This window comes from Peromyscus maniculatus, chromosome 16, assembly GCF_049852395.1.
Source record: "Peromyscus maniculatus bairdii isolate BWxNUB_F1_BW_parent chromosome 16, HU_Pman_BW_mat_3.1, whole genome shotgun sequence".
NCBI lineage: Eukaryota > Metazoa > Chordata > Mammalia > Rodentia > Cricetidae > Peromyscus > Peromyscus maniculatus.
The window spans coordinates 4,577,665-4,602,070 of record NC_134867.1 but is presented as its reverse complement, the minus strand read 5'-3'; the positions used below and the strand labels follow the sequence as shown (position 1 = coordinate 4,602,070).

General features: G+C 35.3%; 1 protein-coding gene across 3 annotated transcripts in view; it reads right to left on the bottom strand.

Moving 5' to 3' along the window:
* The window catches only part of Grik2 (glutamate ionotropic receptor kainate type subunit 2), a 609,237-nt gene that overhangs the window by 169,545 nt on the left and 415,286 nt on the right, over positions 1 to 24,406 (bottom strand). For all 3 annotated transcript variants that reach the window (XM_006983740.4, XM_016002308.3, XM_006983741.4), the window contains exon 11: positions 22,879 to 23,085. In XM_006983740.4, coding sequence (XP_006983802.2) covers positions 22,879 to 23,085 — 207 coding nt within the window. The remainder of the gene's footprint in view (positions 1 to 22,878; positions 23,086 to 24,406) is intronic.

The following is a 24,406-nucleotide window of genomic DNA, read 5'->3' as shown; positions in this document are numbered from 1 at the left end:
ATTTCTTCCAGGTAAGTATAATTTGTACCACATGTCCAACTTTTCCCATACTTCTTCCAATTCTATCTGCTTTTATAAAACTTTTATTTTATTGTTTAAGAATTTTATACACAAATATAATGTGTTTTGCTCAAATTCACTCCTTAATCCATCCTCTCCAACTCCCCCTACACCTAAGTACACTCCAACACCACATTCCCCTCCCAACTTCATATAATTCTTTTTTGCCCTTTCAAGTTCCACTTAGTTCTGCCAGTACATGCACAGGAATAGAGCCATCTACTTGAGTATGGAAAGCCTAGAACAGACTGCATTAAGGAAAACTGACTGAACCTCCCACAACAGCCTTAAACTGCCCAAAGCTCCTTCATAAGTGTTAGTTTTTGTGAGTCCCTCTTCTACCCATGCTGGGATTTTTGCCATCTTGATATGTTGTACAAATCTGCAGAAGATCAGGTCTCTCTGGCTTTTAAACCAGTGTAGATTTTTAAATAATCTGCAAACGTGAACAAAAAGGAAGCCTTTATATTTTCACAAGAAGTCACAAGATTACTTGGGACCAATGGGGATCCCCATTACATTACTGTCCTAAAGCATTTCTGTCTCAGTCTCTGTCTCTGTCTCTGTTTCCTTTTTCTGTTTCTCTCTCTCTCTCTCTCTCTCTCTCTCTCTCTCTCTCTCTCTCTCTCCCATTGGAAGGTTAACCCTCCACCTTCCCCTTTCTCCCTCTCCAACTCTCCCTCCATTTAAAACTTTTTTCTTAAGAATCTCAAATTTGCATGGTTAATTGTAATCAAGCATGTAATGTTTTTCTAATAATAACTACTATGGGTTTTAAAATAAAAATAATTTTTAAGAAAAATGAATGTCCCTTGTTTCCTAGTATCCTCAAAATCTTTACTTTGTTCCTTGAAGAATAGAGTAAATATTAACTTTCTTACATATTACTAGTTGAATTAACACTTCCCTGTGTTTAATTAAGTGCAATATAAACTTGTCATCCACAAAACTCAAGTCCTCTGGCTAGGAAAAGATTTGCATACAACAATCCATTTTTATCTCCAAAGAATATATTTGACACGGCTCTTCCATGGACACATGAAAAAAAATTTTAAAACCAAGTATTTAGTAGGGGCTCACCGAGACTGAAGCAGAAATCACAGAGCCTGAGTGTGTCTGTGCTAGGTCCTCTTCATTCATGCTGTGATTGTTTAGCTTTGGGTTTCTATGGGACTCCTAATAGTGGAAGTGGGGGTGTCGATGACTCTTTTGTCTGCTCTTGCAGTTATTTTCCTGCTGCTGTATTGCCTCATCCAGCCTTGATATGAGGGTCTGTGCCTAGTCTTATTGCATCTTTTTATGCCGCGTTCAATTGATATCACTAGGAAGCCTTCTTTTTTTCTGAAGGGAAACAGAGAAGCAGCAGGTCTTGGAGGGGGGGGGACACATGGTCGGGAGGGATGCTGGGAAGAGTGTAGGGAGGGGAGGCTGTGTTTGTACAAGAGAAGTATAAATAAAAAGAAAAAAGAAAACAAACCAAAACAAAAAAGATAAACAAACAAACCAATGTGTTTAGACTCTGGCTAGGGAAGCAGGTAGGCTAAAGTCGGTTCTTCACCTGTCCCTCTTCTTCTCTAAATCCAGTCTCCCTGTATCACTTTCTCTGTACTAGCACACAAGAGATGGGAGAATATCAGACACTGAAGATAGAAGAAATGGATACTTTCATCAAAGAAAATGTCAAATTGAGAAAAATCTTGGAAGAAAATTTCCAAGAAATCTGGGAAGAATAAATGTATGAATAATAGGGGTAGTGGAAAAAGAAGAAACCCAGGTAGTAGGCACAGAAAGTATTTTTAACAAAATCATAGAAAAAAATTTCCCTGACCTAAGGAGACACTTATCAAATTACCAGAAGCAAAAAACATCAAACAGACTGGACCAGAAAATAAAGTCCCCTCAGCACATATAGTCAAGATACTAAATGTAAAGAACAAAGAAAGTATGTTAAAAAAGCATCAAGGGAAATAGACCAGGTAACATATAAAGGTAAGCCTAAACTTCTCAATGGAGACTTACAAAAGCCAGATGAGGCTAGACAGATGTTATCCAAATACTATACCCAGCAAAATATTCAATCACAACAGATGGAGAAAATATGACATTCCATGATAAAACCAAATTTAAGCAGTATCTATCTACAAATCCAGCCCTAAGAGAAGGAAAATTCCAACATAAAGAAGTTAATACATGCAAGAACACACAAGGAAAAAGTAATAATCCCAGACCAGCAAATCAAAAGAGGGTCAATACACACACACCCACACACCACAACAACAAAATAACAGAAACCAAAATACTGTTCATTGATATTTGTCAACATCAATGGTCCCAGTTGCCCAATGAAAATACATGGATTAAGAGAATAGATGTGAAAACAGGATCTATCCTTCTGCTGCATCCAGGAAATACAGCTTACCATCAAGAATAGACATAAGCTCAGGGTAAAAGGATGAAAAAATATTCTAAAAATATTCTTGACCTAAAGAGCAAGCTGGTGTTCCTATATAATACCTAACAAAATAGACTTCAAACTTGAACTAGTCAGAAGAAATAGGAAAGAATACTACATACTCATCGAATTAAAAAGCCATCAGGAGGACACTGCAATTCTTAACATCTATGCACTAAACAAACAGGTACCCAAGTTCATAAAAGGAACAGCTTAAATTACATATTGACTTCAATACCTCACTCTTGTCAATAAACAGGTTACCCAGCCAAAACTAAACAAATAATTGCTAGAGTTAACTGATGTAATAAACCAAATGGATCAAGCAAATATTTATATAACATTTCACCCAAACACAAAAGAATATACCTCATTCTCAGTACCTTGTGGAACTTTTTCCAAAATTTACCACATATTCAGACACAAAGCTAGTGTTAAGAGATACACAAAAATTGAAGGAAGACCCTGCATCCTATCAGACCACTAGTGATTAAAGATGGATATCAATAACATCAGAAACAACAGAAAGCTTAAAAACTCGTAGAAAATGTACAATTTACTACTTAATGTAAAATAGGTCAAGACAGAAATTAAAGTCTTTGTAGAACTAAATGAAAATCAATAAACAACATACCCAAACTGACTGGAGTCAATGAAGAGGGTTCTAAGGGTAACATTCATAGAACAAAGTGTTTACAATTGGAGAGATTTCATATTAGTAACTTAACAGTACACATGAAAGCTCTAGAACAAAAAGAAGAAATCATACCCCAAATGATGGCAAAATGTCATCAAACTCAGGGTTGATCAATAAAACAGACACAAAAGCAAATGATACAAAGAAACACTGAACCAAAGAGGTGATTTTTGAGAAAATCAATAAGCTTTACGAGCCCCTATTTAAATTAACTAAGAGACAGAGGGAGAATACACAAATTAAGAAAGTTAGCAATGAAAATTGTGGCAGAACAACAGACACCAAGCAGATCCAGATAATCATAAGAATATACTTTAAAAACCTGTGCTCCACCAAACTGCACATTTAAAATAATTTTATGTATAATTTTATCTGAAAGTTAAAGCAAGATCAGATTAGCAATTTTAACAGACTTATATCCCTAGTGAAATAGAAGCAGTTGTTAAAAGTCTCCCAAACAAAGTAAATAAATAAATAATAAAAATCCAAGATCAGATGGTTTTAACATAGAATTCTACTAGACTTTCAAAGAAGAGAGAGTTAGCACCAATATCCTTCAATTAATCTACAAAATAGAAATAGAAGGAACATTAACCAATTCATTTTATGAGGCCACAGTCACCATGTTTCACAAAGTACATAAAGATTCAACAAGGAGGAGAACTAGAGACAAATTTCCCTTAGGAACATAGATATAAAAATTCTCAATAAAATACTTGCAAACAGAGTCCAAGAATACATCCAAAAGATCACCCACCATGGACAATTTTCAGCTTCATATGCAAACACAAAAAAATTCAAGAAAGTTAAAACAATTGAAAATAACGAAGGATATCACCCTTCCAGACCTCAAATTGTACTACAGAATCATAATAGCAGAAATAGCATGGTAGTGGCTCAAACCTGACTTGATGAATATAATTAAATAAAAAACCCAGTTATAAATCTACATGCATATTGACACCTGATTTTTTTTATAAAGAAGCCAGAAATACACAGTGGAAAAAAGATACGATCTTCAATAAACAGTACTGCGCAAAATGGCTGTGTGTGAAAGTATCCAAATAAACCTTACTTGTCACCCTGCTAAAGACTCAACTCCAAATGGATCAAAGACCTCAACATAAAATGAGATACATTGAACCTGATAGAAAAGAAAGCAGGGAATACCCTTGCACTCATAGAAGTCCTTGTCAAAGGAGATGACGTTCTAAACAGAACACCAATAGTGTAGGTGCTAAGGCTGACAATAAATGGGACCTCATGAAAAGGAGAAGCTTTGGCATGGTAAAGAGAAGGTGCCATTTGGACAAAGCTGCAACCTACAGAATGGAAAAGGGTTTTAACAACCACATATATGATAGAGGGATAATATTCAAAATACATAAAGAACTCAAGAAACGACATATCAAGAAAAACAATACCCTAGTTGAAAATTAGAGCACAGTACTAAACAGTGATTTCTCAAAAGGAGAAACTCAAATATCTGAGAAAAAATTAAAGAATAGTTAAACATTCTTAGGCACTAAGGAAATGCCAATTAAAACTCATTTGAGAGTTCATCTTACACCTGTTAGAATGGCTAAGATCAATAACAAAAATGACAGCTAATCCTGGCAAGGATGCAGAATAAGAAGATATGCATCCATTGCTGGTAGGAGCACAAACTTGTACAGCACCATGTAAATCAGTGTACCTCAAGATGCAGGTACATCACTCTTGGTTATACTCAAAGAATGCTTCAAACTTCCACAGAAACACTTATTTAAACATGTATATTATGATACTTTTTATAAAAGCCAGAAATTGAAAACAATCTAGAGACTAGCATCATCTTCCTCACACAGGTTGCATCTAGCAACTGATGCATCTAGCATCTGCAGAGACCCAAGCGAAACATTAGGAGGAACTTAAGGAATCCTGCAGACGAGGTATAGGAAGGATTGTAGGAGCAGAGGGGTCCATGACACCACAAGAACATGAGATTCAACTAACCGGGGCTCACAGAGACTGAACTGACAATCAGGGAACCTGTACAGGTCTGACCTAAGTCCTCTGCATATATGTTATGATTGTGCAGCTTGGGTTTACTGTGAGACGTCTAACAGTGGGAGCAAGGCTGTCTCTGACTCTTAACCTGCTTTTGGGACATTTATCCTTCTACTCAGTTGCTTCCTCCAGCCTTGATATGAGGGTATATGCCTAGACTTACTATAATTTGTTATGCCATATTTGGTTGATATCCCTGGGAAGCTTGTTATTTTTCTGAAGAGAAACAAAGGAGGAGTTGATATGGGGAAGAAGAGAGGTGGCAGAAGGGTCTGAGAGAAGATGAAGAAGAAGCTGCTCTCAGGATGTAATATATGAGAGAAGATAAATTAAAAAGAAATAAAAGAAATAGAAACTACAATTACAAGGACAAAAAACTTGTGGTGGTATTTTGTTTATGGTCTCAGAAATAAAGCTTGCCTGGAGATCAGTGTAGAGCTAGCCACTAGAGGCCAAGCAGTGGTGATATACACCTTTTATCCCAGCACTTGGGGGGAGGAAACAGGAAGTGATATGGCTGGAAGGAAAGAGAAAATGATAAGGCATGGTGGAGACAGGAGCTTGGTCATTTTGGTCTGAGGATTCAGTAGAGGTAAGAAGTTTTTCTAATGGCTAGCTGCTCTACTTCTCTGATCTTTCAGCTTTCACCCTGATATTTGACTCCCAGTTTTTATTATAAGATTAATTAGAATTCATACTACATCTGATATCCAACTTGTGGAGCACAAACTCAGAAAAAAGCCACCTGTCTGTGGCTTAGCAGTCACCAGCACAAGCTGCAGGTGCATGTGACCAGAGTCACTACCCCTCTGGCTAACTTTCTGTTGCACCCTATGCGCAGCAAACTCCTTAGGATTTTGGGCTCAAAAACCTGCAAGAGTTAGCTGCTTTCAAATGTTCCCCCATGTAGACATTTGCCTCTTTGACTTCTTCTATCCCAGTGGGTTGTGGGCTCTCCCAGGGCCCCCTCCTCAGGCTGCTACCACACTATGTAGCTGCCTTAAAAAATACTAAGGCTTCTTCTGTTCTACACAGAAGCAGTCAGCCTCATGTCATCATAGTCATCAGCAGCAGACTTGGTGAGACAATTGGAAATTCTTAAAGGGGGTAATTATGTTAAAAAAAAGAAGGTTTTCTCCAATGTTACAAAATGGGAAATACTATTACAATGGAGGAAGTTAAGTCTCTGTATGATAACCTGGATGGCTTGAAAATGGAGCAATTAAATGAGAGAATAATTAATTTAAAAGGGGTTTACATAATGTCAATTATAAATATTATCTGTTTGATAATTTATGTTTTATCATTTAAAAAGTTGGTTAATATGAGTTCTAAGAGAAAAGTTTTAGGAAAACTTATTAAAACAGATCATAGAGATATTCAAACCCAGTTAAAGAAATTTAAAGGAGAACGAATCTTAGTATTGCATTACAAAGTTATAGAAAAACAGCCTAAGGTTTTCAAACAATCAACCTTACTTTATCCAGTAACCTTACAGGTACTGCCAAATGATAGACATCATCAAGGCTGTGTATGAACTGAATTGACTCCTGTGCAAATTTTAGATTTGAGGAGATTCAAGGAACTGATAGTCTCATATGGCATACATTCACATCTTGTGAAGCATATGTTAAACTCGTGGTCAACTTGTAATAGAATTATTCCTCAAGACTGGAGAGATTTGGATGCAGCAGTCTTGGAGGTTGGTCCTCAATTGTGATGGAGAACCTGGTGGAAATATTAGGCTAAGACCATTGAACAATGAAGTATGGCTAGAGGTATGGAAATCTTCAAAGACCAACTTCTTGGAGAGGGAGATGATGCTAATGTAGAAAGGCAATCTCTATATGATGAACACACCCTGGCTTTATGCTGTACAGTAGCCTTGAATTCTTGGGACAGAATTGAAGAAATAGGGAAGAAAACTGAGTTATTTACTAAAGTTATGCAGGGCCCAAAAGAAACCTTCACTGATTTCTTACAAAGATTGACCTCAGCAGTAAATAAAATGATACCAAATTCAGAAGCTGAACAGATAACAATTGAATCTCTGACTTTTGAAAATGCTAATACACAATGCAAAAGGGTAATTGGGCCATTAAAGGTGAGATCACCACCCTTAGAGAAATAGATCTGAGATACAATCAATATTGAATCACATAACAATGATGATACTTGTATAGAAGAGGTGATTTCCAGAGGTTTGAAGAAAAATCAAAATGTCAGGTGTTTCAATTGCAGTAAACAAGGTCACCTGAGGGGAAAATGTAAACAAGGTATTGCTAGAAACAATGACTTTTCTAAGAATAATCCCAACAGAACTATCGTCCCTTCTGGAATATGCAGAAGATGTGGCAAAGGCAGGCATAGGACTAATGAATATAGAACAACAAGGGACAGAGGAGGTAACCCTTTGCCATTGGGAAATACCTGGGGGGGGGGCGCCTCGAGCAGGCACTCATGTCAAATTCAGTTCAGTCATTTTCTGTCATCATGGAGGAAACTCTTTCCAAGAGCAATTAAAGAACCTAATGCCTGTTGTAAGAAACCATTCTGCTCTAGATGATAGAACAGCTATAGAAGAGAGAATAAAAGATTCAGGAGAAATAATAAAGAGAATATTTTGGCAAACGTGCATAAGTGAACAAATACCAAAATTAAAAATATAAATAAATAATATTGTCATGGAAGGTCTTGTAGATACAGGTGCAGATGTAACAAAAAATTGCACCAGAATCTTGATACACAAATTGGCCTCTTCAAGAGATAAATGTTCGCCAGGCAGTGGTGGCGCATGCCTTTAATCCCAGCACTCAGGAGGCAGAGCAAGGCAGATCTCTGTGAGTTCAAGGCCAGCCTGGGCTACCAAGTGAGTTCCCGGAAAGGCGCAAAGCTGCACAGAGAAACCCTGTCTCGAGAAACGAGAGAGAGAGAGAGAGAGAGAGAGAGAGAGAGAGAGAGAGAGAGAGAGAGAGAGAGAGAGAGAGAGAGAGATGTTCAGCTTTTAGGGATTGGAATGTTATCTCATGTGAAACAGAGTGAGATGGGGAAATTTAGAGGGCAAGAATGACAGAGAGGAAAATTAAAGCCATATGTGGCTAATATAGCAATGAATTAATGGGGACATGATTTCTTACAGCAATGGAATACCCAAATTAATATTCCTCCAATCTCAGGAACAAACCATAAATTTGTATTTTTCTGGAAAAAATATTAGAACTTATTATAGATAGTTACCAACCATCCAGGATGTACAAGAACAGAACACAACAGCCACTGATTTCTCAAAGACACCAACAGCTCTATCTTTAAAATGACTAATAGACATACTTATATGGGTTGAGCAATGGCCTTTAACATCAGAGAAACTGCAGGCTTTGGTACAGCTAGTACAGAAACAACTAAATACTCAGCATATTGAAGAATCAACCAGTCCTTGGAATTCTCCTGTATTTGTTATTACAAAAAAATCTGGAAAATGGAGAATAACAGATCTAAGAGCTGTTCATAAGGTGATTTAGACAATGGGCTCTCTACAGTCTGGAATTTCTTTGTATTCTATGTTACCTAAAGAACAACCTCTTATAGTTATTGATTTAAAAGACTGTTTCTTTATTATACCTTTACCAAAAAAAGACAGAGAAAAATTTGCTTTCATAGTGCCTACTTGTAATAATTTCCTGCCTGTTAAGAGATATCAATGAAAAGTTCTCCCACAGGAAATGTTACGTAGACCTACCCTGTACCAATATTTTGTACAACAGTCATTGGAAATGTTACATAAGCAATTTCCTCAGTCTATAGTTTACCATTACATGGACAACATCTTACTAGCTAATTCAAATGTAGATACTTTAGAAAATATGTTTGAAGAAGTAAAGAAAAATTTTTCATTGTTGGGGATTACAAATGGCTTCTGAAAAAGTACAATGAGAAGATTCTGTTAATTATTTAAATAGGTCTAAAAAAATAAGACCCCTAAAGTGAAAATTAGGAGAAATTGATTGCAGACTCTTGATGACTTTCTAAGATTGCTAGGAGACATTTGCCATGTATGCCCTCTATTAAAGTAGAAAAGCAAGAACATATTAATTTGTTCAAAACTTTAAATGGTGACAAGGAATTAAATAGTCCAAGAGAATTATCAGCTGAATCTGAGAGAGAATTGGCTTTGGTGGAAAAAATAATTACAGAATGCCCACATGGATCATTTGGATCCAGAGCTTGATTGCATTCTAGTTATTTTACCTTTAAGCATTCTCCTACAGGAATATTAATGTAGAGAGTATATGTTATCTTAGAATGGATCTTTTTAGCACATAAGCAAAGTAAAAAAATTAAAAACTTATGTGGAAAAGGTCTCGGGCTTGATTCTAAAAGGAAAATTGAGACTTCATCAATTTTCAGAAATAGACCCAGCAGAAATTGTAGTATCTCCTAGTAATGATGAAACTGACAAATTATTAGCAGAAAGTGAACCTTGGCAAAGAGCTTCTGGTAATTTTTTGAGAGAAGTTAACAACAAATATCTCAAAAGCAAGAGAATTCAATTTATAAAGAGGACTAACTGGATCATTCCCCATATTGTATGGGGAATACCAATATCTGAAGCCTCCAATTTCCATACTGATGCGAATAAATCAGGAAAGGTGGGTTACAAATCAGAATATTTAAAGAAAGTCACTCAAAGCCGTTATGATTCTGTCCAAAAGTCAGAATTACATGCTATTCTGTTGGTATTACAGAACCTCTTAACATAGTTACTGACTTTAAGTATGCAGAAAGAGTTGTTTTACACATTGAAACTGCTGAATTTATTACTGATGAGTAAGAATTAACTTCATTATTATTTCAGTTACAAGAAATAATCAGGAAAAGGAATGATCCCTTTTATATAACAGACATCTGATCCCACATGGGTCTGCCAGGCCATATAGCACAAGGTAATAAGGAAATTAATCAAATATTGATAGGAGATGTGCTGGAGGTCCCAGAGTTTCCTAAAAATACCATCTCAATAGCAAAGATTTGAAAAAGAATTTTTCCATCAATTGGCAACAAGCCAAGGAAATCATAAGGAAATATACTATACGTTCTATATACAACCAAACTCCACTACCTACAAAGCAGATGGATGTGTTTCATTTTGTAGAATTTGGAAAATTAAAATATGTATACCATCACACTATTGATACCTATTCAGGATTTCAATGGGCAACTGCTTGAGTTCTGAAAAGGCTAACTCTGTAATCACACATTTGCTAGAAGTTGTGGCCATCATGGGTGTACCTGTACAAATTAAGACTGACAATGCTTTGGCATATGTCTCTGGTAAAATGAAAACTTTTTTTGCTTACTATAATGTACAGCATATTACAGGTATACCACATAATCCTACAGGGCAAACAATTATAGAAAGATCAAATTGAACTCTAAATGACATGCTAAATAAACAGAAATGTGTAATAAAGACCTCCAGAAATAGATTGCATAATGCTTTATTAACTTTGAATTTTCTCAGTGCTAACAAGAAAGAAACAACAGCTATGGAGAGACATTGGATAATCTTTAAAAAAAAAAAACTACAAAATTAAATCAGCCTATATACTTTAAAGATGTGTTGACCTCAGAATGGAAACCAGGATACGTGTTATATTGGGGAAGAGGTTTTGGTTTTGTTTCCTCAGTAGAAGAAAAGCTATGGATACCATCAAAATTGATAAAGGTTCAATTTGAACAAGAGAGACCTCTTAATTAGAAGATATAATAGTCCAAACAGTGTGTTCATTCAGTCTACACTAACTTATGTGACTAACAAATGCTCTTCATTTGATCAGATATAACTTGCCAAAAGGGAACCTCCCCAAAGTTAGAGTTGGGGCAGGGTTTTGTTATTGTCTTCTCAGGAGAATGAAGGATCTATCTAAGGAATCTAAAGACCACTGGACAAATGAGATGTGACAAAAAAGGACAAATTATTCAGAAAAAAATGTCCCAAGAAAAAGAGTAAATTTACTTTTTCAACAAGATAAAATTTCATAAATCTTCATAAATGTTTGTTTCTGCTGCTTTCTACAGATACATCAAGAAAATGTTCTTTTTATAGTCCTAGTCAAATTAAAAATTAAAACTGGCTTTGGAGTAGAAGTATGGCTCTTTCCTTCTCTAAACCCAAGCATGTTTATTAAAGTCCAAAATCTCTGTCTTATGTCAGAAGAGCCACTTAATATGGGACAGAAGACAAATCAAAATTAGGGAGTATTGTATTGCTACTAATCTCATACTCCTTAACTCTTTAGAGCTTCTCTTTTCTTTTCTTCTTTTTTTGTTGTTGTTTTGTTTTGTTTTTGAGACAGGGTTTCTCTGTGTTGTTTTGGTGCCTGTCCTGGATCTCGCTCTGTAGATCAGGCTGGCCTCAAACTCACAGAGATCCACCTGGCTCTGCCTCCCTAGTGCTGGGATTAAAGGTGTGCCACCACACCACAACCCGTCTCAAGCATTTCTTAAAGTATAAATATTATCCAAAAACTTATAAGATTAATACACACACACACACACACACATATATATATATATATATATATATATAATACTTTTTGTCATGATATTATTAGTGGTCATATAGAGTATTAACTAATTCTTAAAAAAAAAGGCTTCATCTAGCTTCCTGTACATGATTTCAGGTTTAAGTCTCTATCAGGTAACTAGGAATTAAGCGTTTGTACTCTGGATGTACATAACAAATACTGATCCTTTAACCTCTTTGAGATCTGCTACATGTGACATTTAAAATGTTTTAGTTTTCTTCAATGAACCATGATGTCTAACAGTGACATTTGAAGTCTCCAAAAGGAGGATGGGGCCCCACAACAATGATTACACATGGACTATGATAATACCACTATGGTGAAAAATTCCACCTAAAGATCAACTTTGGACTATAAACTGCTCAGGACAATTGTCATTATGCAGAGACTAGACAACAATCGATACAGCTACCTCTACCAGGACTTGACAATTAACCCAAATTTTCCTTTTCAGGATTACCTAAAGATGTCATTGCACCCAGATAGCAGAAAGTAAATTTAATGATGCTCACCATTCCAAGAGGTGGGGTGGGTGGTTGTTAGTCATTCAATGGGATATGGATATTTGTTATTATTTTTGGGGTTGTTTACAAGTTGTTATTGGTAATGGTCAGAAAAAAAAGCTGAACAAAGGAGTTTAAATTCAGGGTTCTTATTTTGAAAAGGAAAAATGAGGATAAAGAAATGATAGGATAGAAGGGTAGTGTAGCTGGAGTTTTCTGAAGTCCTGCTAGATTATTGAATCAACTTTAAAAAGAAAAAAGGGGGATATAGAGATAGGATAAAAGAGTAGATTATTGAATTTACTTTTAAAAAGAAACTAATAGTTTTAAATATTTTACTTTGACGTGGATCTTTTTATACTGATACACAGTTGAGAATAATTTTTAGAACACACTGTACTTACATTTCTAATCTCATTCAAGGTGTTGTTCCCATATATCTCATTTAACAACGTGATACAAATTGCTAGTCCTTGAAAGTTACAAATAACAACTACTTATGATAATAAGGAAATTCAGGTTAGTAATTATTCACCTATTACAATTGAACTTGTCATATCAGGTATGTTTCCAAGATCAAACAGATATATTTTAGATAGATAGGTCGTCTTCAAATACTTCAGAGATCTACAGAATATGGTGTTTAAGATTTTTAATAGTATAGGTTCTTTTTCTTTTATGACAATAAGACATGTCTGCTCCTGGCAGCACCAAATCTACTTTGGTGAAGTGATGGTCATTAAAGAATCTCGATGTGGAGTTTACTTTCTCTGTGACAAAAGTTAGCTACTGGGCAAGAAAATGCCCTTGCTTTGAATTCTGACAGTATGCTGTCTAAATTGGCAAGCAGGACACAAAAGAAAGGACTGCCAAGCTTTGCCAAGACAAGGTTGGACAGCCCTTCAATTATCCTGCTTCACAGAAGTCTATCAGACATGCTAGGCCTGTGAGCTGAGGATAGATGTCCCAACATTGCAAAGGAACCTTGGGTTCAGGCAGTTAGCTGTTTCTCTCATTTCTCACATTTTTGGAAAGTCGCTTGCTTACATTCCTGCTTATGTAGGTAATATTGTTTCCTTCTCAGGTCTTTGAAGGAGTTGAAGATCTTATAGTTATAGTCCTCTTTGCTACCAGATTCAGAAAAGAAATTCACTAAAGAAGTGAAAAGTATATAAGGTTGAGAGACATTAGAAGATAGTTTTGGTAATGCAAGTTAGGATAGAAAGTGAATTATTTACAATATTTTAGACTCACCAAGATAGGATTTATATGGAGTATTTTCTCTGAATTTATCAATTATTAATGGACTAGATATTGTAAATGTAATTATTGCTTGTCTATATTTTATGTAGTTATTATACTTATTGTATATAGTTTTTCTTATCTTAGTTATAATATTTTTTAATTTTAGACAAAAAAGAGGAAATGTGGTGATGTTTTGTTTATGCTCTCACAAATAAAGCTTGCCTGAAGATCAGAATGTGAAGTTAGCCACTAAAGACCAGGCAATGGTGGAACACAACTTTAACCCCAGAACTTGAGAGGAGGAAACAGGAAGTAATATGGCTGGGTGGAGAGAGAAAGTGATAAGGCAGGTTGGAGACAGGAGCTCGACCCTTTTGGTCTGAGGATTCAGTAGAGGTAAGAAGTCTTTCTAGTGTCAGGTTGCTCTGCATCTCTAATCTCTCAGCTTTCATGCTGATAACTAACTCTTGATTTTTATTATTTAGACAAAATAGGATTTTCTACAAAAAGAAAAATAGAAAAGAAAAGAAAACTCTTTGAAGGTGTACCCAGCCACTTGGGTTTTAGTTAATTCCAGATTTAGTTAAATTGACAACTAAAAATATGTTTTATTAAAATATAATGTTTTTCTTCTTTGAAAGTTTTATACATTTATACAAATTATCATGATCAGAACTACCCATATATACCCCTCTCCCACTGCACTTAAGGCCCCCAACCCATCTGCCTATCTATGTTTATGCCTTTTTAAAAAAAAAATTATTAGTAATTCACTGCATGTAGTTAGTGTAGTGCGTGTCCATCCACTGGGGCATGAAAAATCTACTGGATGCCATAAAGGAGAGCGACTTTCTCTCCTTAAGCAACAACCAACCACCTATAACTCCAATAACAGGGGTTGGGGTCGGGGCTTCTTCATTCTTATGATATATTGACCAGTTTGGCTTTATGCAGGTTTCGTGCATGTAATCCCAGTTGCTGTGAGCTGAGGTATACAGCAATCATGTCATGTTCAGAAACCTGCACTTTGAAGTTTTCCTCTCCATTTGATGTCTTTCCATTCCTCTTCTGGGACACTACCACAGCTGTGGGTGGTGGGAGGTTCACCCTGACCCAGTAAGACAAATGCTGCATTTTTCTTTTTCATATGTGCTTCCTAACTTCAAATCTTCATTTATCTTAACCCAGAGTGCATTTGGAAATCAGAAAATTAGAAACAGGCCATAGATGGTTGACATCTCAAAGGAAGGTGCATAGCAAAATTCCTAGGGTTTAAAAATCCTAGAACTGAGGTGGGGAATGGACTCAAAGCCCCACCCTTAATAAAGAAGCTGTCTGCAATTGATTTGCTGGAAAAGAGAAATGTGTTTTTTTTTTAATGGAGTGTAATTGGATATATCATATATATTCTAAGACAGGGCCCATACTCAGGAGGAGTTAGCCAACATATAATAGACTCCATGTTTTGTTGTGGACTTTTTATGTTCTTTTTTCTTGATATTCTTTATCTTTTATTTCGCAATGTTTGTTTTATCTTTCTTTAGAGAGAGCAAGAAGTTATGTGAGTAGAAGGACAGGGAGGATCAGGGAGGAGTTTGGGAGGGGAAGAATAAGATTGAAATATATTGTATGGAAAATTTTAATAAAAATTTAAAATAGAAAATATAGGAGAATATTAAGTCAGGAAAGGTTCAACAATGGATGTTGGGTGATATTAAAATAAGGTGTTGATGGATGGCTTTATCAAAAAAAAAAAAAAAAAAAAAAAGAACACATGGAAAAACTATGGACACCAGGAATCAAACCATTCATTTACAGAGGAGAGTATGTGTCTTTAATGGAAATGGATGACATATTTAGGATTAGGTTTAAGTGGTAATCAGGGAATTGGGGAGAGGCAAAGATATAGGGGTGGTCAGTAAAAACTAAAACCACATCAAGAAGCCTTACAAAATCCATTAGTTTTCAAGCCTACTTAAAAAAAAAAATTCAACATGTTATATGGAGTTTGAACAGAGGTCCCCTGTTTAGGTTATTAACTGAAGGTCTCATTGCAATACGTGGTATGCCTTCCTATCGATGATTGGTCAAGGAGCTCTCAACACCCCCAAACAGCACAACTACTGTTTTAAAATCTTTGTTGACTTCCATAACTGTACAGTAAGACTGTATTCCTGAAGTCATTACTCACATTAGATGAAGGGCACAGAGAAACCAACCTAAAACTGACCAGGAAACCTCCCCAAGATGGTAATCTTACATAGGCTTAGAGGTAATAGTCAGATTTTGGGAGAGAAAAGTCAGCAAAGATCTTGTCCAGCATTGGATCCTGTATTCTCTAATACTGACCTGCTGGCTAGATGTGTCCATTGGTGCACAGCTGCATGATAGTCAAAGGAGAAATAAAATGTTTTGATTGGATATAAGGTTCACTTTACACAAGGGATTTTATGTTTGTTATTATAAACTACTCAAAAACCAATGTTTTGGAGATCATTGGCTCTAGAAAATAATTGCTGTTGTTTTGATAAATGGTCAAGTCTTCTCTCTTTGAAGTGTGAGTGTGTGTGCATGTGCGTGCTATAGCTGTGCAGTATTTGAGTATCTAGAGAACTTTAAGATGAGCAATGGTCTTTATCACAGAGATTGAAGCATGTCCTTTAAATATTATCTTGAATAAAGACAAGGACCTTATATTCCAAGATCTGTTGAAGGTAAGACTTTAACTCCCAAATAACCTGACTCCAAGTCGCAAAACTATTTCTTGCCATAAAATTAATAATGTGTTTTCTCTTTGGAGAAAATCAGATATTTAGCAGAGATGGTTACTGAGTAAATTTAGAACAACTCCTTTTTACAAAAGTACTCACACAGAGAACAATAAATACAAAGCTTATTTTGAAACCATATCGGCAACACATCTGTATTAGTTACTTCACTTTTGTTGTGATAAAACACAATGACCAAAAGTGACTTAGGAAAAAGTCTATTTTGACCTACTGTTCCAGAGAGAGAATTCATCATAGTAAGGAGGGATGGCAGAGGGAAGCTAAATAAGGAACCTGAGAGATCATATATTCAACAACAAGCTCAAAGCAGAGCACAGACAGCAAATGAAGCTCTAAACTCTCAAGGCCGAGGCGTATTACCCCAGTAAGGCTCCATGTCCAAGATTTTCCTACCAGCAACCCCAACAGGGTACCTTGTATTTAAACACATCATCCTCTGGGAGACAGTCATCATTCAAATAACACAGCACTGCTTGGATCTATGAAAGACTGGAGATGTTCTGTCTTTGAAATCACTTATCTATCAGATAGTGATTGTCATCACATTTTCTTTAATGCTTATCCAATAATTAAATTGATTTTCTAAATGAAAAGATGACTTTATATTAAATTATATTTCTACAATACAGGGTACATAAGTGGACCTTTTGGATGGTTTTCTTCCTTTTAATTACATGTTTTCCATACTTGTAAGTTTGAGGCTTCTCCAATCTTTTATTTTTCCTTTTTATCTTTCTTAATGTCCATTTTAGCTAAACTTCCCTTGCCAAAATGTAGTAATATGCTTTAGAAGTTGAAAAAAGAATCTTGTGTGAAGTATTTATTGCCTGTGCACTAAAGCTCACATAAAATTGCACTAAGTGTGACATAAATGGCCTGACCTCATGGTTCCAGACATGAGACAGTTACTCACACTCTTTCCTCCCAAACCCAGACAGTGGATTAGCTCTGAAATAGGCACATATTCTAAAGTGGGTCAAATGATTCATCCACCAATATTCACACTGTGATTTGCTTAAAATGTGTGGAGGGGATCTTTGTCTTTCTAAATGGTGACTAAAAGAACCAGGTTAACCTAGAGTGTCTACTTCAGCATGGATATTTCCTCTAGATAGTTTTGCTCTATAAAGGGCTATCTGGTTAGAAGTTTAAGAGCATGTTGAATTCAGGAACAGCAAAACTCTCTGAACTGTTTCAAATGATCCAAGAAAAAGTCCTATATTGGCCTGTAGTTAATAATCAATATTCTAGAGCAGCCATGGATCATTTTTGCTCATGTACACAGGCAATGCCTAATAAATAAATCTGCTGTGAGATGTCCTTCTATATGCTATGAATATGTGTTGCTCTGATTGGTTAATAAATAAAGCTGAATTGGCCTATGGCAGGACAGGATGGAGCCAGGTGGTAAAATCCAAGAGAGATAGTAAGAAGAGAAAGGTGAATAGAGGGAGACAACAAACCACTGTCCAAAGAGCAACAAGTAATGAGACGCCATGCAACACATGGCGATACATAGATTAATAGTTATGGGTTGAGTTAAGTTATAAGAGCTAGCTAATAAGAAGCCTGAGCCATAGGCTATAACTTGTGGTTAATATTAAGCCTCTGAGTGATTATTTTATAAGCTACTGCAGGATTGTGGGGCCAGGCAGAACTGGAGAAACTTACCACTACACAAACTGTAGATAATTGAGTAAAAGAAACTTGCATTTAAGAACACACTTTTATTTTTGTTGTTTATTTTGAGATAGACTTGTTCTCATTGTGTTGTTTGGACTAGTCCCAAGCTTTAAACTCTATTGGCTCTGCCACATAATTACCTATGAGTACAACTATTTGCCTTGCACCTACCTTAATGGCACGTTTTAAAACTTTATTTCTATGGATGCTTTAAGTGAGAAGCACTATTGAACTTAGTTCATATAGTCAAGGCATATTCTGTATGTATGTATGTATATATATATATATATATATGTATATATATATGTATATATATGTGTGTGTGTGTGTGTGTTTCAAGTAAAATATCTATTAATCAAGTAACTAAAATAATGTGTACTAGCTGTTATACATTAAAAGAATTATGGAAATGTCACACACATGCTTTTCTATAATGTGAAAATGCTGCTGGAGAGTATATCCAAAGTTAAGGAATGTAATTCAGAGGATATGAATTGAGTGAAGGATGAAGACAGCGGTGTCCAAAATAACTTTCTTACATTAAGGCCGTAAAGAAACATCAGTCTACGTCGGTGCAGCTGGAAAAATCAGAAGAGATGGAAATGCAGAGACAGCTTGGTTGGATCTCAAGAGGCACAGAGGACACACTCAAGCAGAAGTAACTGAGAAGGATTTATCTACCCTGGGACTAGTAACACGTTGAACAACCAGAGCAGATGGCAACACTCGGGCTCTGGCACATCAGTGAACACCTCAGGCACTCACGAAATGAAATAGCCAAAAGATCTCTCCAGTTTGGGTCTGGAGTTCCAAATTCAGAAGCAGGAAGAGACAGAAATGAATTTCTATCAAGTGTGTAAGTGTGTCCGGTCAGAAAGACTGGTGGTCATAGCTTGAGAACCACTGACAAAGAAAACACCAGATATAGTTGAAGCTAGTACAGTGGCAATCTAACAAAGACTGTAGGGAACAGTTCAGAAGACAGAATGAGAAAGAGCCTTACATATAGCAGGTATCAGTACTAGGATCTGTGTGTGGCATTTGATGTATCAACAAAACATCCTAAGGCAGCATCTCAGAAGAAAGGAGAGAAATGAAACTATCTCCTCATTTTTCTTCTTCCATGGACCCAGCTGAGCCTTACTGACTCAGTCCCTGCAGAATAACCTCCTAACACACAGGTAATGGCAAAGCTTGAGAGCAGATTGAGAATGACTTAAGAGAATGATTTAGAAATAAATTGTAATTTGTTTTTTTCAGAGCTTGCAAATGTATTATTGTGGCCATATATCTACAGAGCATTACAAATTCCTGACAAACTTGAAGCAAGGGTAGACATAATAAAAATTCTCTTTCTGTAACCTGATTAAGAGAATACAATATAGATGATGGATTAGAAGAAAAATATCATTATGTTGAAATATTAACATTGATAGAGTTGGGCAGCTTTCTGAGTTACTTAAGAAGCATGTTGAATAAGCTATAAGTCATTAAAAAACGATTACTAAATTTTGGGTTGGAAAATGTATTGAATTGTTATAATATGCACAGGCAGGGAGAAGCCTTCAGAGACTAAGCTCAGGAAAGATGACCGATTCTGTTTGGGACATGTTGCCTTTGAGGTACTTGTGAGATATTTATGATGAAAACATACAAGGTGGAATAAGATACATGTAAAACTCAGAGCTGGAGACATGTAATAGTGCAAAGTGTGTGGAAGTGGTATAAAAGTGGCAACCAAGCCCACAGAGACAAGAAAAATAAGCATTTGGAGGCTCATGGTGCTGGTCTGGCTACCAGTGTAACTACTAAATTAGGTAAAAATGTGCATATTCACAGATATGAAAACTATGGTGAGGTTTTAGAATGAAAACTTATGTTGACTATAATCATCTTAGTTTAATATGATCACTAATTTTTGAGAATCAAGGCTTTAGAGGAAACAGACATGAGGGAGTCATAGAAAAGAGTTTGTAAGAGTAAACTGTTGTCTTGTTAGGGACAAAAAGAGAACAATAAAATGAATGAAATGTCTGAATATATACCAATGGTCTCAATATTAAAAAAAACTTTTTGAGAAATAAATATAAATGATGACAGACACTTCTTCCTGTGTGTATGTGTGTGTGTGTGTGTGTGTGTGTGTGTGTGTGTGTGTGTGTGTGTGTGCTGTATCTGCTGGTGTACTTACTGGTCAGAAATCACACCACTGAGCTAAAGCTGTGAGTCTCATGGCTATAATTTGGTATGCCATTTTCTATGGTTCTAACACATTATTTCCTAGTCATTATTAAATGTCCTTGAGGAAATATACACAGATAATCTATAAAGTAACAAATTATAGAAAACTAATTATAATATTTTCACAACTCAATCCCACAAAGTCCAATTATAAAAGTATTAATCACATATATATGGAGAACTTATATAATAATATGACTGTGAGCTAAAATTCCTATGTCCTGACCAAGTGATTTCTCACAGGTTTCTAGAGTATACATATTATAACGATTGGAGCAGTTGCAGAACATATTTTCAGGAATAAACATCTTGATTTCTGTTCGAAAACCCCCTTTTACATGGAAAATTTACATGGCTTTACTGGAACTGGCACTGCACCATAGGCTCTTACTTGAGTTAAATATTTCATATACACCCCAACTACTCATAATGCCACTTTACTGAATACTTGTCTCTGAATTAGTTTATGAACTAGGCTAGCACAATAAACACAATTTACCATCTTTTACCAATCTGGTGGGGTAAAGTTATTGTATTTCTGCCTAGGTAATCTAGACCTGCAGAAGGCATATTCAGGGAAACAAACAGGCAGACAAAAGCCACACAGCACATTATGATACCATAGAAAGAACCACGCCAGGTCCATTTGCTATCTCTGACTTTACAAAGATGAAAACCAATAAATTACTATTTTTGCTTAAATAGTCTCAGTTAAATCACTAATAAGCCACCCAATTAGTAATTGATAGTAATAATAAATATTAAATGAATAGTACCAGTACAGTTCAATATTTTACATTTGGCTCCAATACAAGTTAACAATCTAATATTTTATTAGACTCTAAAAAACTATGCAAAATTAAAATAAATGTCCTGTTTATGCAAAACATCTGAAAATAACTAATAAAGTCTAGAACTTGGGATATTATTTAGTACGTTCTAAACAAATAAAAGAAATATGAAGGATTTGAAAAGAAATTAATAATTTATTTGTATTGCTATTCAGTTTCGAATCAAAGTCAAATTCATTCTCTACCCTGCTTCTGGGAAAGAACACTTATGTGATAGTAAATAAACATCAGCAAAGAGATGTTAACAATGTGCAAGTAAGTGGGCAGTGGGTAATGCAGAAACCCATAACAGGAAGATGCTGATAGTAAGAGATGGAGTATCTATGTTATCATGGTTAGTAGAGGTGTCCATGAGGCTGTGCCTCTCCCTGAATGCCTATGAGCAGTCATTGAATGCTAGGGGAAGAGGTTTCATCTACTTCAATGGTATAGCCACAGATAAGTTGCTCATAAATAACCTTCAATCCATGCTTGTGAAAACAACTCAGATTAGACTCAGTGGCTCAAACAATTAAAAAAAAATGAAAAGAAAAGAAAACATGGAAAGAGGGGTGGGGGCTTGGAAGAAGAATTTCCGCAGGAAATTGTAATGTAAGATGTAATGTAATGTAATAGAGGATGATGTAAGAGGAGAATAGGAAAAGAATATCGCTAAAGCTCATTATATACATGTATGAAATTCTCAAAGAATAAAAACAAAATAAAGTAAAATTTGAAATAAAAATAATAAGTTAAATGTCTACAGTTTCTATTTGCATTGGCAGGAGCTTTACTGAGACAGCAGTTTATAATGTTATTTTTTCAATATTGTAATTAAACATATAGCTTTCAGATGCTAGGCAAGGAATCTTTCACCACACTTCTTTCAATACTTCCTTTTGCTTTTTATTTTAAAGCAGGATCCCACTAAGCTGCCTAAGCTGGTTTTGAACTTGGGATTCTCCTGCCACATCCTCCCAAGTAAATGGGAATATACCCCTGCACTACCAGACTTAGCAACACAATAACTTTTAAAGAGAATTATTTTCATTATTTTTTATAATTATTATCTTAGTAATAACACTATTATTTAATATTAGTTGTATTATGCTATTACTATGAAAATTCTCAAATGAACAAATATCACAATACACAAAATGAAATACAATGCTATATAATGTTATAACATATAAGAACTTATTTCAAATAAATTAATTCATTAAAAACTGCCAACAGGGGAATTCTGAAACCGTACTTTTCTGGCTAATAAAGAACAGGTATTTTTGTCAACAAAAGCAAGTCAATTGCTGAATATTTAATACTTAAGACGGATAACAAAAAGTCTATTCTTATGATTAAGTTGCTTGTGTTCTTGTTTTTAGACATCATTTCATTCTGTTTCTTTTAATACAGATACAATGACCTTATCTCAAAGTATTCTATCCTAGAATAAGAAATTTATAATTTGCTTTACTTATTCTCTGCTAATTAAGAAGTTAGCACTGTGAAAATGAATTCACTTTGGAGAAATCACATCATGATAGAAAAATTACTATCAACTATCAGCAAATATCAAACCTCTTAATTCAAGTTAATTTAGTGCAGACATCTTTCTCAAAGAGGGATATAGAATCTTCTTGAATTTGTTTATTTTTAGTGACAAAAATATATGCTTTGATTAAAATGACTCAAAATACATAACAATCATCCAAAAGTGACAGGAAGTGGGAAAGCACACTCACATGATCAATTAGTTCACGAACCATTCCATTCCACTGTCCATTCACATCATCCTGGGCTCCATATTTCCCGTCCTCCACAAGCCTGATTTCATATGTAAAGCCAAGGATTGTAGATAACTCTCGTAGGAGATCAATACAGTAGCCCTCAAATCGATCATTCCCATAGAGAGGTTTGTCAGACTTCTTAAATAGGACATAGGGTTCTTCCTGGAACATTAACCATGAAACAATGACAGATCAGTCAACCAGGAAACAGCATCAGAACAATCATATTTCTTAGAAGACAGACAATATTTCATTAATTTAGGACAACAGTCAATTTAATTTTCCTCTGATTCTTTTTAACATAGCTAGAAATATTAAAAGAGATATTGATGTTTCTTAAGGAATATTTCTGCCTTACAAGAAAGTGTTTAACTATAAAAACCTCACCATGTATAACTATAAATATACAATGCCTAATATTATAATTTGTGACACATGGCATATACTATGCACACATGATAATATATATATATATATATTATATGTATAATATATATAACATATATATGAAACACGATTAAGATAACCAAACTAGAATTGCACTACTTATATGATACCTGGAAAGTTCTTTCAAGCAGATCTATAAATAAAAGAAAATTCTGAGTTCTTGCTTACTGTGTACAATTGGGGAGAATATTAATAACTCATATTACTACATTTTTCATAAAATCATGAGTTACAAGTGCTACAATAAATTTTAGAAGAAAAAATAGTGCATCCCTTAAAACACAGAGAGACAGTCTGATGGTCAATAGTTTGATGCATATTCACTCTACATCATTTTGTGTTACTATTGTGAGCCAACTACACTTCTACAAAAGAGAAATCATTGAGACAAAGCATTAATCTTGTAGCAGACATTAAAAGCATAAATAGACAGAACACACAACTTCAAATGAAAGTTAGTCATAAAGAGACATAAAATGTATCAATAGCACCAAGAAAACCTTCAAGGTACCTGGTAAAACACAAAACAAAATTGACTTAGGTCTCTCAAAGCCTTTACTAAGGAGGTACAACAAATATACATCCTGCATTAGGAAAAGGAAGCAATGGATTTAAACATGTATTTCAGGTGAAGGCATGAAGATCAATATGACAGAGGAATGTTAATGAAAAGAACAACTATCCTTGTGTTTAAAGTGACATCCAATGCAGGGAGGGAGGAGTGTTGAACAGACTGAAATGAGAAATATAAGGAGGTAAGCTCAATAGCTGTGACTCTCTAGCACAGCAATCAGAATGACTCTGTGTGTGTGTGTGTGTGTGTGTGTGTGTGTGTGTGTGTGTGTGTGTGTGTGTATGACCACCCCACTTTGAATGTATTCAATCTTGATAAGAGCAAATAGAATTCAGACCATGGTATATTTTGAGTAGCAAATAGAATATAGTATTAGCGTAGGTCATACTATTGCTCTCTACTCACATTACCCATTAAAGATTTTAGTATGTCCAAAGTTTTGCCTTTACCAGAATTTTATAT